This window comes from Ictidomys tridecemlineatus, chromosome 3, assembly GCF_052094955.1.
Source record: "Ictidomys tridecemlineatus isolate mIctTri1 chromosome 3, mIctTri1.hap1, whole genome shotgun sequence".
Classification (NCBI taxonomy): Eukaryota; Metazoa; Chordata; class Mammalia; order Rodentia; family Sciuridae; genus Ictidomys; species Ictidomys tridecemlineatus.
Window position 1 is genome coordinate 17,618,612 of NC_135479.1, and position 19,791 is coordinate 17,638,402.

Below are 19,791 nucleotides of genomic sequence, written 5' to 3' on the forward strand. Positions count from 1 at the left end.
CAAGTCAGCTTCCAGGTAAGAAGTAATGAGCAATTTGTAGGGTGGTAACATGGAGGATGAGGAAAGTTTGAGGAAGATTTTCTTTTTCTTTTTTTTTTTTTTTTTTAATTTTTCATTAGGAAATTCTTTAAATATACAGATAAGGGAAAAATAATTTTTGCAGGGGCTGCTAGGATTGAACCTGAGGCCTCTTGCATGCTAAGCACATGCTCTATCACTGAGCTACCCCCAGCCCAATAAAAATAATATTTTTTAAAAAATGAATACTATTGCACCTATTACCTAGCTTGAATAACAATGGCCGTATTTGTTTGCCTGTTTTACTAAGGAGTGATCAATTTCAGACATCACTGTGGTCCATACCTGAAAACTTCAGAATGTGTCTCTGGAAATAAATGTGCTGTGTCCATAATCACCTTACCATTAATATTCCTAGCAAAATTGTGTGAACTTAATATCATGCAAGAGGCAGACCATGGTCAGATTTCCCCATTTCTTAAAACACCATTGAGTTGCTGGCTGGCTGGCTTGACCCTGGATGCCACCAAAGGTTATGCATGACATTAAGTCTCTTCAGGCCCTCTTCAACATCCCTGCCCTTTCCTCTGCCGGAAGCTGCTCAAAAGACAGGAGCAGGTGTCTGCCAGAAGATCCACCTGCTTACGACCTGGGAGTGGTGTTCCCATGACCTCTAACCCCTGTGCTACCTGTGAACTGGCTTAGGCAGGTCAGATCATTAGGCTCAACAAGAGCTGATACAAAGGAAGCAGGAACAGGAGGACCCTAGGCTTCTGCTTAAGCTGGACAGGTGACCCTGGCTGGGGAAGGAGGAGAGAGATGAACTTCATGTTGGACATGCAGCTATCCCAGCATACTACAGAGGATGCCCAAGGCAGTTGGATACAGGAGCTTGGAGATGGAGCTGTGTTGCTCACCCACAGCTGGCTGCACTTTCCTAGGGTGGTAGGGCAAGAAGCAAGGTGCCACCGGAAATCCCTGAAGCCAGGGCAAAAGAGGCAGAGCCTGCATCCAAATGACTGAGAAAGAGGAGGGCAGCCTGGAGGCGTGGTCTGAAGAAGCCTGGGGAGGAGAGGATTCTAAGAATGCTCATCAGAGAGAGGCCAGGCTCCAGGGGACCCACTTTTTAAGGGAGGTCTTCTGAGCATGTGCCAGGTATCTGAGCAAGGAGGCTGAGGGGGAGGCCTGAAGGAAGAAGGGGTCCTGGACGAGGCATAAAGGAGATGTGGGGATGCAGCCAGGGGTATGCTTATGCTTTTTAAGATGGAGAGACCTCAAGTTTGTAGAAGCGTCAAAGGAATGAAAGTAAGCAGGAAAGGGGAATAGGGGTTAGTGGTGAGTCCTCTCCCAAGCACCGGAGGCTCTGGGGGCCCAGGTGGGAAGGTTAGCCTGGAGAGGAGGCCTGTTCCCTCTGTTGAGGAGAGGCAGAGGCAGAAGTAGTGGGTGTAGGTGCAAATTAAGTTTGGGTGGGCAGAAGGTGACAACCCCCCTGGTCACACTGTCCTGCCTCCTTAGCTTGGCTCTTAACCACCGGCCAGGAGATTCCTTGAAAGGCCACCTCCCCTCCCTGCTGGTGCCTTACTCAGAGCCCAAGCAGCAGGAGCTAGGAGGAGCTGCACCCCAGATCCCGAACACCCAGAGGAGCAGGCCCAGCAGGCAGCCCCGTGAGGTCACCCAGTGGCTGGGGCAGAGTCCAGTGCCCAGGGCGCCCCGTCGAAACCTATACTCAGAAAAGCAGAAGTGTCTCAGTCTGTCCCGTGTGGGAACTCAGTGGCCTCCAGGGAGGGGGGTGGCAGGGAGGACAGCCCCATTCTACAGCTAAAGAAACTCAGGCCCAGACAGTCCAGCGGTTGCTCAGAGGAAAGCTGAGGCCAAGGCTCCCCGAGAATCCGCATCTCTGGACTCCTGCACCCTTCTGTTTTCCTTGTCATCCGGAGGCTTCAGCCCCAAACCCATTATGTTCAGAATGTCATAGCACGTCCCTGTCTAGGTCCTCACCCTGTGGAGGGGTCATCCTCAGGCTGCCTGGCCAGTCACCCCGCCACCCAAACCAGTCCCATCGGAACCTCAGGGTGCTGAGGCAGGCACCGCTCCTCCAAGTATTCTGAGGCAGGAGGACCAGGACCTTGTGGTGGGACCCCCTGTCCCCGCCCCTTCATATTGCTGCTCCTATAGCTCTGGGCTAGGCCTTGGTGTACGCCAATTGAGACTCAGTCCCGGCCCTGGAGAAGCTGTGGCCGAGAGAGGAAGAGAGGGCTCCACCTGCTGTCCCTCCACTCAGCCTGGGTGGCACAGAGCAGCTCTGTGAGTGCACAAAGGAAGCCGTGTCCCTCACCAGACCCAGAGCCAGTGCCTGGGTGGAGTGGCTGGTTTGGGGATCTTCGGCCTCTTACCCAGAGGACAGGATTTCCCTATTGCACCTGCTCCTGCCCCTTCCTGGGAGGGGCTGGGAGAGAAAGATGAGGACTGAGGGGGGCAGGAGTGGGTGCCACGCAGCTGGTTTGTTCTGGCGCCCCCTCTGCCCCGCCCCCCACCCCCAGTGTGCCTCTTGGAGGTGTGAAGATGTACTTGAGGGAGGAGGAACCGCTGGGGAGCCTCTGTGGTCATCACCTCCTCTTGCTGGGTCTGAGAGCCAACCTCTGTGCCCTGCAGCAAACAGAGCTTGTGGGTCTGCTGTGCCTTAGAATGTGGGGGGCCTGAGCCTGCTGGGACATTCCCAGGCATGGAACCAGGCCACCACTGGGAAACAGGGGCAGGTGGGTACTGCTGCCAGCTCCCAGGTCCCTGACGTCACATCGTCACTCCCGGTCCCTGTCAGAAGGAGACCCTGTCCCCTCTGCTATCTGTGGGGCAGGGCTGAGGGCCTGGGTTCCCACACCCATCCTCCCCTCTTGTTCCTATCCAATTCCTCCCAAGTGACTCAGAGCAGGGCACAAGTGTGTATGTCTGGTCCCTGGTCTCAAGTGGGGACAATGAGATGGGTGTGTGGCAAGCATGAAGCCTCCTGCCCTCCACCTCCAGCCAGGGAGCACTCCCCCAACCCCCGCGTGGGCTTCCCAGGGGAGCCCGGGCATGGGTTCAGGAAGACACCTGAGCCTTTGTTTGAGGGCAGAGGCCAGTGGAGGCCCAGCCTTGCTGTGCCCTCACCAAGGGCCCCACACTCAGAGTCTGAGCCCACAGCGGGTGCAGGGAGAGAGAGGCCAGAGCTGGAGCTGGGAGGGAGCTGGGTGGCCATTGTAGTCAGGGCCTGGCCTTGGGGCTGGGGAGGAAGTAGCTCTGAAAGGAGAGGGGAGCGAGATGGTCCCCAAGGGAGCAGCCACAGAAGCTTCTCACCCAGGTGTGCTGAGCCTACTACACATGGCTGGGGTCTGGATCCCACCTGCATGAGGAGTAACGGGAGGAGAGCGGGCCTGGGGTTGGTGAGGAGGGGAGCTGGCACCCCCTACACTTCTCTGGGTCCTTAGAGTAGGGGTGGGGAAGGACTGGGCACACTTGTCCACAATGTGGACACACAGATGGGGGTGGGTGCACATGGGCACTAAGACGAGAGGGGGTAGGTGCCTCTTGGGGACCAAATCTGTGATCAGGTAGTGGTGTGGCCAGAACCGCTTCTGTTCTCTCGTGGTGTGCAGGGTCCAGACACCAGTGCCCTAATACCACATCTGCCCGGGGCCCCTTCCTCTTCAGGAGCCCTTCCCATCCTCCACAGGCTTCCTCTTTCCCTTTACATCCTCCCTGGGCCTTGGGGGAGTTGACAGCCATTTATTGTCCCTGTTTCCAGCCCAGGCGCTACTACTGCAGACCAGCCCAGGCCAGAGCCCTCAGCTGTCCCTTTTGCTTGGTCCTCAAATGTGCAGCATCCCCCTCACCCCCACTCAAATGTGACTGGCTCTGTGTGTTGTCTGGGCCTGGGATTTAGAACTCCTCCTGGGACTCAGAGCTCAGAGCAGCAGCCAGTAGTAAAAATACCCACAACCTGCAGGCCCCCACCTCTGCCTCCCGCAGCCTCTGTCTCAGGCAGCAGCACTTCCGCAACCCTGACAGGAAATGGGCTGCACTCTCTGCCTACCGCCATCTCAAGGCAACTTCTTGTTTCCCTGTTGCCCTGTGCCAGCCCTGAGGTTGTGTCCCTTGGCTGCATCCCCAAAGTCTTCCCAGGGCTCAGAGGGGACAGGATGGTGGATATGATTGCCAAACTGACCAGGAGGCAGAGTCGAGCCCTACGGGCACAGGTAGGGATGGTGGCCTTGGGGGGCAATCTCAGCCTCTATAGGCAGCAGAGGGCCTTCTGGGGTTGAGGGGCATGCTGTGAGCCTCTACTACTCACGGCTGTTAGGAGCTGGATGAGTGGGATTCAGGACAAGGAGTCTCAGGAACTCAAAAACTCTTCCTTTCTCGCCTCTTCCTTTCTCGCCTCTTTTCTTCTCTCTGAGGTTCTCAGCTTGGGGCAAGAGAGCCAGTGCTGCTACCTGCTTGTGGCCATGGGGAGGGAACTAGAGACAGGGGAGACAGGGGAGAACCAACAGAAGGAAGAGTGTGGGGCTGGACAGCTGATGTGGCAAGAGCCAGGGTCCTTCTTGGCTCTGGTCCTTGGTGCTGTCCTCAGACCCCTGTGGATGGGCTGTGGCTGTGTCTGGGCCTCCAGGAGTGGAGGCCAATAGGAGCCCTTGGAGGCCAACAGGAGGGCCTGGCCCCATCTGGTCCCCAGGAACCAGCCAGAACCAGCTAAGACCCTGCCAGGACAGGAAAGCAGCTCTATCTTAGCACCATTGGGGCTCTTGAAGAGTCTGTGGGGCCTCAAGGTGCTGCATACTTGCCCTCTCAGAGGTGTCACAGTCAACAGAGGCACTTTTGTGATTTTAACGAAGTTTTATTGTACAGAAGTTCTGAGGCTACAAAATGTTTAAAGAAAAAAAAAAAAAAAAAAACAGAGATGGTATCAGTGGAAGACAGCCCCTCCCAGGGGCTGCAGCATCTGAAACAGGTGTGGCCCCTGCCTGCTTGTCCCCAGAGAGGGCCCCTGGGCCTGCAACTTGGGGGCAGCCTAGTGCTCCCAATGCTTCCTTCCAAGTGTTCTACCCTGCCCCCACAGTGTGATTCTGCATATTCTCTTCTTGGTGACAGCTCTGTCCCACTGGAGACCTATACTTTCCCCTCTGAAATCTAGTCTGTACCTGCTAGGGTATGGAAATCCCTGATCCAAAGTGGCTTCCATGCCCCTCTCCATGGATCCTTCCAGCCCTTGCCTGGCCCAGAGATAGGCAAGGCCACTGCCGCAGTGGCTCAGCAGGGTGGGCAGGAGTTGCCCTGGTTCACTCCCCTTCCTCTCCTGTGGCCTCCATCCTATCCTCCTTCTGGGTTTTATGGCTCAAACTGTCATTCTCAGGAAGCTCTTGCTCCAAGTTGTCTTCTATTGTGGGGTGTGTGTGTGTGTGTGTGTGTGTGTGTGTGTGTGTGTTTGGCATAGGATTGACTGGTGTATTAAAGCAGTAAGTGTTTCTGGCAGATCTGCTGTGTTGTTTGGGGGCATTGGCCTACCTGCTGGGGGCAAATGGAATCCCTGGCATTATCCTGCATCTTGCTCTGAGAAACTCCCGCCTTGAGGTGGGTGGAGGGAGCAGGCAGACCAGTAGGCAGCTAATTGATCACCAAGGTGGAATGCCAGTGGGCCCTGACAGAGCAAGGAGAAAAAGGCAGGCAGGTTAGACCTCTCCAGAGTCTTGTGAACTCAGGCCAGTGGAGGGGCGGGATCTGGGTGCTCAGGGAATGAGGGGAGGGAATCCAGGCTGAGAGAACACCCGGAGCAAAGCATGGAGGTAGGAAGGTGCCTTCCGTGTTGGAGGTGGGTGAAGGCCTGGTGTGGTTGGAATACAGGGTGCCACATGAGGCCTGTGGGAAGGGAGAAGGAAAGAGAAGTGGGGTGGAGGGTCCTATGTCAGCCACAAAGGAGCCTGGAGGGGTGAAGGGGAGGGGCAAGGAACTGGTAGACTGGTGTCTGAGGTCTCCCTAGCCCATGTGCCTCGGGACAGCCACCCTGTAGAAAACTGCAATGCGCCTTCTCTGACAGTGTCTCGCTCTCTTGTTTAGCGGGACTCATCACTGAGGTACTGTACATTTCACTGTCAACCCCCCACGACCATTTGCACACACTTGCATTGGAGGGTCAGCCCTGCCCCACGCACGGGGTTTTGTGGCCATTTGTTCACTGCTACATTCCTGGTGCCTAGAATAGCACCTGGCACCGAACACAGCAGGCAGATCTTTGTTGAACAAATGAATGTTTTTGAGGTGCCTGTCCATGGCCCAGAGAGAGCCCATTGTAAGAAGGACATGCTTGCCCTCTCAGAGGTGTCACAGTCAACAGAGACACTTTTGTGATTTTAACGAAGTTTTATTGTACAGAATTCTGAGGCTACACAATGTTTAAAGAAAAAAAAAATGAAAACCAGAGATGTGGCTCAGTGGAAGAACAGTCACTGACATGCGAGAGGCCCTGAGTTCAGTCCCAGCACCACTGAAAACACGAAACAAAATGAAAACAAATACAACCCCTCTGATCACCCTGCTCAGCTAAGACCATTGTTAACATTTTGGATGATTTCCAAATACAAAATTGGAATTATATTAGGCCTACTGTTTTGCCCTGGAGCATTATGTATCCTTAGAAAGCAGTATTCATCCCCACATGCTTTTTCACTGCTTGAGGTTTAATGATATAGTTATATACCCTTCTGGGAGGTGCTGAGGGTGCTGGCTGGGTGCGGTGGGCACACCAGAGGAATCTCAGAATAGATCTTGGACTTGGCACCTGAACAGAGTCCTGATGCAGGAGGAGGAGTCCACTGGGTGAGAAGGGTGGAGGTTGGGCTGCTGTGAATGAGCTACTGCCCGCAGGACACCTCGGGAGGGTGGGGAACTACTGGGTGCTACTAGAGCTCAAAGTTCAAGGCCAGGGGCAAGGAATGGCAGGAAATAAGGCTTAAGCACAGGCAGGGATAGGCAGCCTCTGGTGCCTGCACAGACTTTGCCCTGCAGCCAGCAGGGAGCCAGGAGGTGTGAGTCAGGTAAGCTTCTGTTCCTTAAGGGTGCTCATGCCTGGCCAGGCTTGTATTCGTGACAGACCCAACCTGCCCCCTCTTCCTTTGAAGGGAGACTGGGACTCACCTTTGTTTGTCCCCTTTCTAGCCCATCTGACTGTCATCTCCCTCTTTGCCACCCCAAACACCACATTAGAAAGTTCCAGGCCTAAATCCAGAGGCGGGGCAGCAGGCAATCCCAGCTCTTTCTGGTCTGGAGTGGGAGTGGTGGGCTCTTTGGGGGCTGTGGAATGCAACAAGTCCAAGAAAGGAAACCACAGAAGGGACAGGTCCTGGGCCATTTCTCTGTTCCTGCCCAACTTCTCACTGGCCTCTGGGAGTACAGTTGTGAGAACTGGGGTATCATTGTTTCATTATTGTTCATTTAAAAATTGGTGTAAATTGTCCTACCCATCTGTGGCACTAAACTACTTCACAAAGCACTTTCTAGAACATTTCCTTATTCTATGTTGGCACTACAATTTCTGGAATGGGCAGAGCAGACATTTGACACCCAGAAAAACTGAGGCAGGGGTTAGGAGGACCCATGGAGAGGGGCATGAAAGCCACTTTGGATCAGGGATTTCCACACCCTAGAAGGTATAGACTAGATTTCAGAGGGGAAAGATTAGGTCTCCAGTGGGACAGAGCTGTCACCAAGAAGAGAATATGCAGAATCACACTGTGGGGGCAGGGTAGAACACTTGGAAGGAAGCATTAGGAGGACTAGGCTGCCCCCAAGTTACAGGCCCAGGGGCCCTCTCTGGGGACCAGCAGGCAGGGGCCACACCTGTTTCAGATGCTGCAGCCCCTGGGAAGGGACAGATCTGCAGCACTTTGAGGCCCCACAGACTCTTCAAGAGCCCCTATGGTGCTAAGATAGAGCGGCTTTCCTGTCCTGGCAGGGTCTTGGCTGGTTCTGGCTGGTTCCTGGGGACCAGATGGGGCCAGGCCCTCCTGTTGGCCTCCAAGGGCTTATAGCAGGGCCTGCCACACTGGGCCCCCACTCCTGGAGGCCCAGACACAGCCACAGCCCATCCACAGGAGTCTGAGGACAGCACCAAGGGCTCTTGGGTTGTATCCTAGAGATATAGAGGACACCAAGTGGGAAAAAGGAAGTCACCTCCCCACCTCAGGCCAGAGAACACAGCCAAGAGGGACCCTGGCTCTTGCCACATCAGCTGCCCAGCCCCACACTCTTCCTTCTGTTGGTTCTCCCCTGTCTCCAGTTCCCTCCCCATGGCCACTAGCAGGTAGCAGCACTGGCTCTCTTGCCCCAAGCTGAGGACCTCAGTATCTCTCTGCCATCCAAGAGAGAATGGAACTTGCTGAAGGTCGCCCTGGGGGCAAGTGGCCAAGTGAGCACTATGTGATCTTGGAGCTTCCCTGAAAGTCACCTTTCCTCCTTCTTGGCACAGGCGGACGACCCCCAGGAGCCGGTGTACGCGAACGTAGAGCGGCAACCTCGCGCCACCTCGCCGCGCGCTGTCGCAGCCCCCGGCCCCAGCCCGGTGTGGGAGACGCACACGGACGCGGGCACCGGACGCCTCTACTACTACAACCCCGACACGGGCGTGACCACTTGGGAGTCGCCCTTCGAGGCTGCGGAGGGCCCCGCCAGCCCGGCCACCTCTCCGGCTTCAGTGGGCAGCCCCGAGAGCCTCGAGGGCGAGTGGGGCCAGTACTGGGACGAGGAGAGCCGCAGGGTGTTCTTCTACAACGCGCTGACTGGCGAGACCGCCTGGGAGGACGACCCCGAAGACCAGCTGGAGATGCAGCCCGGCCTGAGCCCCGGCAGCCCAATGGACCAGAGAGTGAGGGGCGGGGCCCGGTGGGCGGGGCCGCCTCCCGGTCTCTGACCCCGCCTCCTTCTGGGGCCGGTCTGCTATGGGGGGCGGGGGCAGGACTGGCACTGAGACCCCTGACTCCGTCTTCTGCTCCCACAGCCCCCCACCCCTGAGACGGACTACCCCGAATTGCTGACTAGTTACCCTGAAGAGGACTATTCCCCCGTGGGTTCCTTCAGTGAGCCCAGCCCCACCTGTCCTTTGGCCGCACCCCCAGGCTGGTCCTGTCACATCAGCCCGGACAAGCAGATGATCTACACCAACCACTTCACCCAAGAGCAGGTAGGGGCTGCAGAGGGATGGACCCAGACAGCCATAGGATGGCTCCCAGCAGCTTTTCTAAGAGCTCCCACGCAGACCCCAAGACAGTCCCAGGCACCGGGTGGCTTGCACCTGGCCCTGGGACTGTCTTGGACTCTGTTGGAGGGAATTTCTTCCCCCTCCCTCTTGAGCTGGGCTCAGGGCCCTGACCATCCCTGTCCCCTCAGTGGATGAAGCTGGAGGACCAGCAGGGGAAGCCATACTTCTACAACCCAGAGGACTCCTCTGTTCGGTGGGAGCTGCCCCAGGTAACCAACTGGTGAATGGAGTGCACTGGGGAGAGTGGAGGGGATTATATACGACAGCCTGTCTCTCTCCCCCAGGTCCCCATCCCTGCCCCTCGAAGCATCTGCAAATCCAGCCAAGACAGTGACACCCCAGCCCAGCCCAGCCTTCCAGAGGAAAAAGTAAGGGAAGGGACATGTAGGCCCTGGCAGGACCACCGAAAAAGAGATGAGGGCTGGTTTCTGGAGGTCCTGGGGCAGGGACAGAGTGGGTATACTTGTCTTCTCCATAGGCCCAGCACCGGGCCCAGCTGGGGGAGCTGCCAGCTGAGGAGGAGACTAGCCTCCTGTCATGGCTCACCCTTTCTTTCCCCTTCTCTGTCTTAGATCAAGACTCTGGACAAAGCAGGAGTACTCTATCGCACCAAAACAGTGGACAAGGGGAAGCGGCTCCGGTGAGAGCCCAGAGCTCATCTGCACCCAGACCAGGGCAGGATGGGCTTTAATGGTGAAGCTCCCTGAGCACTTCCCCGATGCCAGGCTCTTCCTAGTCCTCATAGCAACTTCATGTGCAGTACTGGGGGGAACCCAGGCACTGGGAGATAAAGTGACTGATCCAAGGTCCTTTGGTTTCCAGCTGTTAGAGGCAGGAGTCCAGCCCTCCCAAGTAGGGGCCCCAGGCTCTGTTCTTAAGCTCTAAGTCCTCCTCTTGGAGGTGGGAGGGGGCCTCAGCTCAGGAGCAAATTGAAGCCCTGCCCTCCCCGCTTCCCCACCCCACCCAGGAAGAAGCACTGGAGTGCCTCCTGGACAGTGCTGGAGGGTGGCGTCCTCACCTTCTTCAAGGACTCAAAGACCTCAGCTGCTGGCGGCCTGGTGAGACCTGGGCCCCCGATAGGAGCTGTCCCATCTGCTCTTTGTCTATCTGGTTTGGGAAAGGCCAGGTCTGAGAGAGTGGTGCCCAGGTGTCAGATGAGGTGTGCGTTGGCAGGGAAGGGAACCTGGCTGCAGATTGACCCCAGGATAAGCAGTTCCAGCCACCTTGGAGATGGGAGCAGTCCTTAAGGGTGGACAGCTCCAGCCAGAGGGCAGCCTCCCACACCTGCTCACAGGGGCTCCTGTGCCCCTTTCTCCTTTCCCCTTTCTTCCCTGGGTGGGCAGGGAGTACACAAGCCAGGCTGCAGGCTCCAGGGCACAAAACACCAGGATCATGGGTCCCAGAAACCCCCAGGCCCTTTCCTCAGAACTGTTGCTTGGCCACACTAGTGACCAGAGCCTGTCCCTAAAGGAAGAGCACATGGGGGTCTGAGCCCAGGCTGTAGCACACCTATCTGAGCTGAGGGCTCCCCCTAACCTTGCTCCCACCCTTTCTCCTACAGAGGCAGCCTTACAAGCTCTCCACTCCTGAGTACACGGTGGAGCTGAAGGGGGCCACGCTCTCCTGGGCCCCCAAAGACAAATCCAGCAAGAAGAATGTGCTGGAGGTGAGTGATGGGGTGAGGAGGAAGAAAGACAGGGCTTACTGATAGCCTGGGAGCCTCACTGCAGATAGGCTCCAGGAAGGAAGAAGGGAGACACGGGGAGAATTGGGGCTGGAATTCTCAGGGCTCAAGGTCAAAGCTGCCCCCACTTCAGAGATCTGTCCATGTTTGGGGCATCACATGTTATTTATTTATTTTTTGGTGGTGGTGCTGGGGACTGAAGCCAGAGCCTCATGCTTGTCAGGCAAGAGCTCTACCGCTGAGCCACACCCCCAGCCCTGGCATGGTGATTCTGTAGCTCCCTCTCCAACTGAGTCAGTAGTCGTTGCCTCAGAGGGTGGTGAGAACCAGGATGGCCACAGCCCTCCTAACTACTCCAGGTTGACAGACAGGAAACTGACAGGCTAGGCCAGGAAACCTGTTCTCACCAGCCAGATCCTTGCTTCCGGTCTGACTGGGTCCCCAGTGAATAACCCAGGGCAGTGGGGAGGCTTGTCAGGCTCCCCCTGCAGGAATAGCAAGGAGATCAGGGAGATCTTCCCGTGTCTGGGCCTTTGCTGTTCCCCTGTTGTCTTATTTTGATATTAGTCATGCTCCCACCTCACTCCCTGAAAGTTGTGAGGCAGATCACAACAAAACCCAGGAGGTAAGCGGCAAAATCCACCGAAAAGCCAGGACCAGGCAAAACACGTTCGAGATGGCGTCAAGACGGAGAGGAACTGGGGGCAGATAATGAAGAGGTGCTAAGGTGGTTGCTGGGACTCAAACATGCTAGGCAGCACTCCACCACTGAGCCACATCCCCAGCGCCCCCCCAACATTTTTTTCATTTTAAAAAGCAGATTAAATAATATGCCAAGAGAGTCCTGTCTGATCCGAGAAGTTGTTCCCTGCCACCTGAGACAGGTTCTGCTGTGTCGGCTGCTCACAGGCCCTAAAGGGCAGGGTTGGTGTGCACTGCCACAGCCAGACATTCTAATTAACCTGCAGCGCCTGGTCCTCAGAACTGGAGGCCAGTGAGCAATCCTTCCAAGTTGTCATCTGAGTCAGAAAGGCTGCGAGCCGCCAGTCCTGCGGCAGAAAGTTGCCCTCTGGTGTTTTAATTTATGCTTCTTGATGAAGAGGGCTGTGAATGGATGTGTTACCCCAGCTGGAGTGTGGGACAGGGGTGGGAATTTCTGGCCACACAGCTGGGGCAACACTTTGAGGGCCTCCGTATGAGGAGGAGGCCGTGTTCTCCAGGCTCAGCCGTGGTCTGCTTTCACTTCCTCTCTCTCCACACTGTCTCTGTTACTGGAGTCCAGCTGCCAGGGTCTCCCACAGGAGTTTCTTTCACTTGCTTTTTTGCTGGCCAGTGCTCTGGGTGAGGCCTGCCATGTCCTGTGGCTCATGGGGAGACAGGCTGGGGTATGAGGAAGTGCACCAGACAACTGAGCCCTGTAGAACTGGACTCCACCACTCATTAGCTGTGTGCCCATGAGGAAGTTGCTAAACCTCGCTGAGCCTCGATTTGCTCATCTGTAACAGAGGTGCTGTCACTCACAGCTTTCAATGAGAAGGAAGACTTGGGCTTGGGGTGAGTGAGGCCTTTGGGCCATGAGGCTCTGAGTCCCTGAGGCCAGGAACAGTTTATCTCCCTCTCCGTACCCCCACCTCCCCACCCCAGGGAACCAGAGATGATGGAGTAATTTGTGTCCCCCCATACAGCTGCAGAGCCGTGATGGCTCCGAGTACCTGATCCAGCATGACTCAGAGGCCATCATCAGCACCTGGCAAAAAGCCATTGCCCAGGGCATCCAGGAGCTGGTAGGGACAGCCTGGGGTCTCCAGGGCTGGTGGGGAGTGGGTGTTGGCATTATGCAGGGCAGCTGTGCCCTCTGTGAGTGGGACCTTCTGCTCACACACAGGGAGCTTCATGGCACTAGTGAGCGAGTGCCCTTCTCTGCAAATGCAGTCCCCGCTTACAGCCAGGATGGCAGGTGGGCTGCTGGAGAAAGGGCCTTCCCTGAGCCCATGAACCGGGCCCTAGGGTTGTCCTCACAGGAGGACTCTGCAGGAAGGGTCGGAACATCCAGAGGAGTTTTCCTACTTCAAAGGAAGCAGAAGGAGAAGTAGATGCTTTGAGAATTAGCCTCAGGCCAGAACAACAGACTAAAATTAGAAGATAAGACTTAAAAGGATTGATTCAAGAGTCTACCATATTTTTTAGGTTCCAAGTATCAATTACATACATAGAGATGGGGACCGCCTGTCTGACAACCTTCACCTGGCAATGACCTGAGGCTTTTTGACTCTTCATTCCCTACAAGCCAACATTTTGTGCAGGTTTTGGCTGGACTAATAAAAGTAGGAATCAGAGGCAGGGAGTTATTGACAGTGCTCCAGCCCCAGCTGAAATTGCAAGTTCATGACTAGGAGCCATTCTAGGGAAGTGTATCTAGAGGTGCTGAGGACAACGTGGGAAGAGGGGCCTGAAGCTGGGAGGTGGGTATAAGGGTGGCCAGGATAAGAAAAGGTGAGAGAGAACAATATGATTCTCCAACTCCTTAAGGGCTCTCTGCGGTCAAGTAAAGTCAAGTGTCAATTCTGAGATTCCCTGGAGGAGGTGAGGAAAGTTAACCTCATTAGGGAAGAGAGAACTCTGGCGGTCTGTCTCCAGGGCAGACCTGAGGGCTGGCTTTCCCATCCTGGAGAGAACCTCAGCTGGCCCCAGGCCCTGCCTCTCTGAGGCTGTGTAATTCCAGTCTGCAGACCTGCCCGCTGAGGAGGAAAGTGAGACCGGCAGCGCAGATTTCGGGTCCAGTGAGCGCCTGGGAAGCTGGCGGGAGAGAGAGGATGACACTCGGTCCAGTGCAGGTGTGTGGAGGCCTGTTGGGGAGTATCCACGAAGTGTCACCCTGGCTGGGGCCACTTGGGTCAACCCTGACAACACGGATTGACGGGGTTCTGTGTTTCCCTGCAGCGGCCGGACCTGTCCTGAGCCCTGGAGGCCAGGAGAGCGACTTGAGCAAGGTCCGGCACAAGCTGCGCAGGTTCCTACAGCGGCGGCCCACGCTACAATCGCTGCGGGAGAAGGGCTACATCAGAGGTATGGCGGCACGACCGGGTGGGCTGCGGGGCACCTGCGGGGCGACGCTGACAAGCCTCTCCCCCAGATCAGGTGTTCGGCTGCGCGCTGGCGGTGCTGTGTGAGCGCGAGAAGAGCTCGGTGCCGCGCTTCGTGCAGCAGTGTATCCGGACCGTCGAGGCCCGGGGTAGGAACCGTTGCAGGCTGGGTCAGACCCTCGGATGCCTGATGGCCTCCTTCCAAGACAAAGGATGGAGATCCCTGGGTGGGAGCAGGGTAGGGGGGAAAGGATGGAAGGCCCTGAGTAGGAAACACCAGCGGCTCTAGCCCCACCTGGGGTCAGCGCCTCCCTCTCACCCAGGGCTGGACATCGACGGGCTGTACCGCATCAGCGGAAACCTGGCCACCATCCAGAAGCTGCGCTATAGGGTGGACCACGGTGAGGCTTATCCCCAGTTCTTGCCCCAGGGTCTCAAGGTGCAAAGGGGTGTTAGCCTCCCCTTCATCCTCTGTCTCCTCCTGCGCCTTAGATGAGCGTCTGGACCTGGACGATGGGCGCTGGGAGGACGTTCATGTCATCACTGGCGCTCTGAAGCTCTTCTTCCGGGAGCTGCCGGAGCCCCTATTCCCCTTCTCGCATTTCAGCCAGTTCATCGCAGCCATCAGTGAGAATTGGGGGCAGCGGAAGGGGAGGGCAGGGGAACTGATCAACCTCTGAGACCTAGCTGGCTGTGCCCATTGCCGTCGCAGCCCAGCCAACCCTCCCATCCTCTGACCCTCCCTTGCGCAGAGCTGCAGGACCAGGCACAGCGCAGCCGCTGTGTGCGTGACCTGGTGCGCTCACTGCCAACCCCCAACCATGACACACTGCGGCTACTCTTCCAGCACCTGTGCAGGTGAGCCAAGTGAGCGGGGGCAGGTCCTGGCCAGGGCCACCATTGCCTGCCCAGGTCTAGGCCCTGACCCCACCCCATCTCTCCTCAGGGTGATCCAGCACGGGGAGCAGAACCGCATGTCGGTGCAGAGCGTGGCCATAGTGTTCGGGCCTACGCTGCTGCGGCCCGAGACAGAGGAGAACAGCATGACCATGACCATGGTGTTCCAGAACCAGGTGGTGGAGCTCATCCTGCAGCAGTGCTCAGATATCTTCCCGCCCCACTGACCGCGGCGGACCTGGGACTAGGGGCAAATGACTTGTGGTCCTAGGAGACTGGAATTGCTCTCCGAGGTCCTTGGCCTTCTTTGGGTCTGCAGGCACTGTGACGTCTATACCCCTCGTTTCTGAGGGTATAGTGACCCCTGGTGGGCAGTTCGTGAAATGTCATTTTTTTCTCCCCCGCCCTGGCGGGTCGTGTTTAGGGTTAATTAGGTTCTGTTCTTTATTACAGCGCCACCTACTGGGCAGGTGGGAGAATGTAGGGGTGAGAGTTTTGTTTTCTGGGACTCCCACGGGGAGGAGGAATTTGGAGAGGGCCTTCCTGGCTTCTTCAGGCCTTCACCTGGTCAAAGCCTTCACGGAGACTCTGGTGGCGCCCCTGTCCAGGCCCTGTGCCCATCAAGCAGCTACTGACAGCTTCCTTCCAGCCGCATAGCTGAACCTGTCTCCCCCAGGCCTCAAGGATGAGCTCTTGGGCCTCTTGCAGAGGTCAGGGTGGTCAGCTAGGTGAGGTCAGGGTTCCTGTTTGGGATTGGGCACCCATGCCCTCCCTGATCCACTGTGTCCTGTGCAAGTTCTTCATGCCCACTGGATGTGGACCCTGCACCTGCACTTGATGTGCACCTTTCCACACTCAGTCCCATTTTACAGATGAGGAAACTGAGACTTACAGAGACAGAGTGACTTGTTCAGGGTCAGGTGGGTGATCTGACTCCCCAACAGAGGTTCCTCCCATACCACTCCAGAGAGGGCTGTTGATCCTTTGAGCCACCTACGCCCCGCCGCAGCATGGGACCATGGGCAAAGCAAAGAAACTCAGCTGGGTCTGTCCTGTCTGTGCCTGGGCTGGGGAGTTTCCTGAACTCACGGAGGGAAACTGCTCCAGCTGTTCTTCTCGGGGGAAAAGGAAAGGTCAGGTGTGCCTGCCTGGTGCCCACCGTGCCATGGAGACCTGGGAAAGGCCTGCAAGGGATGGAGGACAACCTCAGGAAAGGAGAGGTGAACCTTGGAGTCAGCAGACCCCTTCCCTCTTCGTGCACAAACCACCTTGGTTTCTGGATCTCGATCCCCAGCCCCACCCATCCACTCATTGACTTGACCAACAATAATCAGTAATATTTATTAAGCTTTCGCCAAGCATTTTATTTGGATCATCCCTGCTTGTTTCTCTCAGTCAATATTTATTATTTGTTCTTGTGTGCCCGGCACTGTGCTCTGGGGCAAGGATGCTGACTCCTGTCCTGGTGGAGCTTAGGGTTCACTGGGTGAGGTGGACCCATGCCAGTGGGGGCAGGTTAGGAGTTCAAATGGAGGCCTCGTACCCCATGTCTAAATATTTAAAAGTGACCCATCAAGCTAACAACTGTTAAATAAAATATGTTCTATTCTCCTACTTTGGCAAATCTGCTCTGATGCGGACTTGGGAGGCCAGTTCTAATTTAACCTTCTGTGACTCTCACAAGATCCATACCCGAACATGGTGGCACAGGAAGAGTTGGTCCTGGCCTTCCACTTGCTGCCCCGTATCTTCCCACGCTCAGAGCCATCCTCCCGCAAGGAGAGGTTCACCTGCAGAAAGCTTGATGCTCCAGGCCATGAGCACAGATGGCCGGTACCCCCTACAATCATCTGTCACTTGGTCACTCCACTGGTGACCCAGGAGGAAGTGGGCCTGGGCCCCCGGGGCAGGGCATTCTGGGGTTCTGTATAGAGGGAGCCTGGTCCAAAGGAAGGCTCCGTCTCTCAGAGGGCCCCATAGATTCCTCATCCTGTGAGAAGAGCCTTAAGCAGAGAGGGTTCAGACTTCTAGAGCACAGATCTCCCCGCAGGGACTCCACCATCCAAGTCTAAGGCAGAAACGGGCAGGCGTTTGGCAACTGAGGACTTGTTCAAATATATTTTTAAAGGGTTAGGAAGAAGCCCAGGGGGCAGGGGTGGGGTATGACTGTTTCCTGTAGGAGATGCCTCTGCAGAAGCCACTTTGAGGCAAGCAGTAATAAGAAGGAATCAACCAGGCCAGGAATTAAGGGAAGTGGGACTAGTCTGAGAGAACAGCATGTGCAAAGGCTCAGAGGCAGGAAGGTTTGTGGAGAGAATAAAATCTGATAGACCACTGTGAGTGGGCCCAGAAAGCCAGTGGGTATGAGTGTGAGTGACACTGGAAAGGCTGGCAAGGGACAAGGCCTGCAGGGCTCCATGGACCTTCCTGATGTTGGCAAGGACGTTGGGTCACCAAGACAAGGAGCTGGAGGATTCTTGATCAGAGAGATCTTAGGGAGTGTCACCTCCTCACCCCACCCCAGGCTCTGACTGCAGCAGGTTCTCTGGGACTAATGATGCAGCAGCAGGCAGAGACCCCCGAGAACCCTCCCATCGTCATCAGGAGGAGAGGCACCCTGAGGAGGTGACATGTATCTCAGCTGAGGCCATGGCAGGTTGGTGTCAGAGCCTGGCCCAGAGCTCCATTTGCATAGTCTGAGGACCTACTGTGCATATCACCAAAAGTTTAAGGCTCAGCCACATGTCCCAGGACTGAGCCTGGTGCATGGTGAACCTTGCAGGAGCCACTGAGTATATTTTGAAGGAACTGGACTTTGTCCAAACACACAGTAATGCATAGAAACAGAACCTGCCCTCTCTCAGCTCTATCTGGTTGGGGAGAGTCATAAGAAGGAGTGATAGGGCTGGTGTGGTAGCGCACGCCTGTAATCCCAGCAACTCGGGAGGCTGAGGCAGGAGGATTGTGAGTTCAAAGCCAGCCTCAGCAAAAGTGAGGCGCTAAGGAATTCAGTGAGACCCTGTCTCTAAATAAAATTAAAATAGGGCTGGGGACGTGGCTCAGTGGTTGAGTGCCCCTGAGTTCAATCTCTGGTACCCCTCCAAAAAAAATGGTTCCTCCACAACCTCACTGATGCCCTAAGTCCTCCTTGGCCTGGCCTCTGCCCCTAAACTATTCTAGAAAGGGCCACGGAGCCCCCAGGCTTGTTCGCTCTGGTGGACACATCCGTGCAAGTGGACACGTGAGCTGCCTGTGTCCTCCCTGAGGCACATGTTCCTTGATCTGCAGCAACATGGGTCCTCTCCATCCCTCCACCCCTCCCTTCCTTAGCTCCTCATCTGCCCAGAGGAATGTGAACAAGTGCCTCATGTTTCAGCTCTCTGAGGGACCTAGCTAGGCCTGGAACTGCAGGGTCCCAGGTGACTCCAACCTTTGGAGGATTCTCAGACTTTTCTCTAGTAGCTGCACCATTTCACATCCCAGCAGCCGTGTGGGAGGGTTTCTGTTCTCTACTTTCTGCAACAACCATTCAGGTTTTCATGCTCCTCTGACTCCGGGACTCCTCCCTCCCTCCCTCCCTCTCTCTTGGCAATGGCGGCCTCTACCTCCCCAAAGCGGTGGGTACATTTCATGTTCTACCAGAAAGCTCAGCCCTTCCTCACCACAGCCTGCCTTTCCTCCTTTCCCCCCATACCTCAGAGCACTCATCTCTCCAGGGTACAGTGGATTTCCTTTTTTTTCCAGGAAACATCCACTGTCATTGGACATGTTTCTCTTTTACATGTTGAATAGCTATCTGGGGCCGAACTCCCCCAGGAAACGGAAACAAGAAGGAGGCAGACTGGATGCACTCAGGGCCAGCACCCGTGCAGATGAAGACAGGTCCACTGGGCCTCAGGCCCATCACAGACCTCAAGCAAAGGGTCAGGCTTTCAAACCACCATATTGGATGCCAACCGTCTCACTGAGTGGTGTGGATTTGGGCAAAGCAGTTCTCTTTTCAGCCCAGGGGTCATCCTGGAGAGAGGCTCAGATGGGAACTGTCAGCAGCCAATCTTCCCAGCAACTGGAGAAATTCATGCTTCAGTCCGAGAGAAGGGACTCACTGTGGGCCCACAGCATCCTCCATGACCCCCAAATGACTCTTCCTGCACCGTGGCCCTCCCTCCCTCCCTCCCTCACCCCACATCTCTCTGCATCTTCCACCATTCTTTCCCCTCTTCACAGCCAAACTTCTCAAAAGATGTCCACGTTCCTTGTCCTCGTCCACTGCCCTTGCTTACTCCTCAACCCCCACACACTTCAGACCACAGAAGTCCCCCAGTCTCAACAATGATTCCACATTGAAAGCAGCTGGACATTTTGGGGTCTCCAAACTCACTGTCCTCCTGGGGTACACCAGCCTCTGTGGGCCACTCCCCCCTAGAAATAGCCTCTTCCTCTTGGCCCTATCCCCTGCCTCCTCATTTTCCTCCCACCTCTGGCCAAGCATCTCTCTGCTGCTCAGCCATGAAAGGTGGAATTCTCCAGGCCAGCCCTCCTCTGCCATCCTCCTTTCCCGAGTGACACTGCCAACAGCCATGGTATCATCAGTGACTACTCCCCTGCACCAGGCCTGCCTGCTCCTTGAAGCTCTCAACCCCTAAGTCCCCCTGACATCTGCTCTGGGACACTTCTCAGTCCAAGACTGGATTCATGATTTTTCCCAAACTGGGGACTTCCTTACACTTTCACCTGTCCCAGGAAGTACCTCTGTTAACCCCCAGCTGGACCAGCTGACACCTGGGAACGAGACCTCCACCCTCCCCAGCTGTGAATCCTGGTCA

At 56.0% G+C, this 19,791-nt stretch overlaps 1 protein-coding gene across 3 annotated transcripts in view; it reads left to right on the forward strand.

The window, feature by feature from the left end:
• The window catches only part of Arhgap27 (Rho GTPase activating protein 27), a 34,574-nt gene extending 17,995 nt beyond the window's left edge, over nucleotides 1-16,579 (forward strand). For 2 of the 3 annotated variants that reach the window (XM_013359936.4, XM_040268670.2), the window contains exons 4-18: nucleotides 8,513-8,908; nucleotides 9,041-9,223; nucleotides 9,430-9,510; nucleotides 9,586-9,669; nucleotides 9,874-9,941; nucleotides 10,269-10,359; nucleotides 10,863-10,967; nucleotides 12,671-12,769; nucleotides 13,708-13,819; nucleotides 13,926-14,051; nucleotides 14,119-14,217; nucleotides 14,392-14,469; nucleotides 14,561-14,695; nucleotides 14,821-14,926; nucleotides 15,015-16,579. In XM_013359936.4, the coding sequence (XP_013215390.1) occupies nucleotides 8,513-8,908; nucleotides 9,041-9,223; nucleotides 9,430-9,510; nucleotides 9,586-9,669; nucleotides 9,874-9,941; nucleotides 10,269-10,359; nucleotides 10,863-10,967; nucleotides 12,671-12,769; nucleotides 13,708-13,819; nucleotides 13,926-14,051; nucleotides 14,119-14,217; nucleotides 14,392-14,469; nucleotides 14,561-14,695; nucleotides 14,821-14,926; nucleotides 15,015-15,192 (1,941 nt within the window). In that variant the 3' untranslated portion in view covers nucleotides 15,193-16,579. Of the gene's footprint in view, nucleotides 1-4,094; nucleotides 4,251-8,512; nucleotides 8,909-9,040; nucleotides 9,224-9,429; nucleotides 9,511-9,585; nucleotides 9,670-9,873; nucleotides 9,942-10,268; nucleotides 10,360-10,862; nucleotides 10,968-12,670; nucleotides 12,770-13,707; nucleotides 13,820-13,925; nucleotides 14,052-14,118; nucleotides 14,218-14,391; nucleotides 14,470-14,560; nucleotides 14,696-14,820; nucleotides 14,927-15,014 lie in introns of those variants that run through there. The other variant, XM_040268671.2, reaches the window with a different exon arrangement.
• Nucleotides 16,580-19,791: the final 3,212 nt, after the last annotated feature.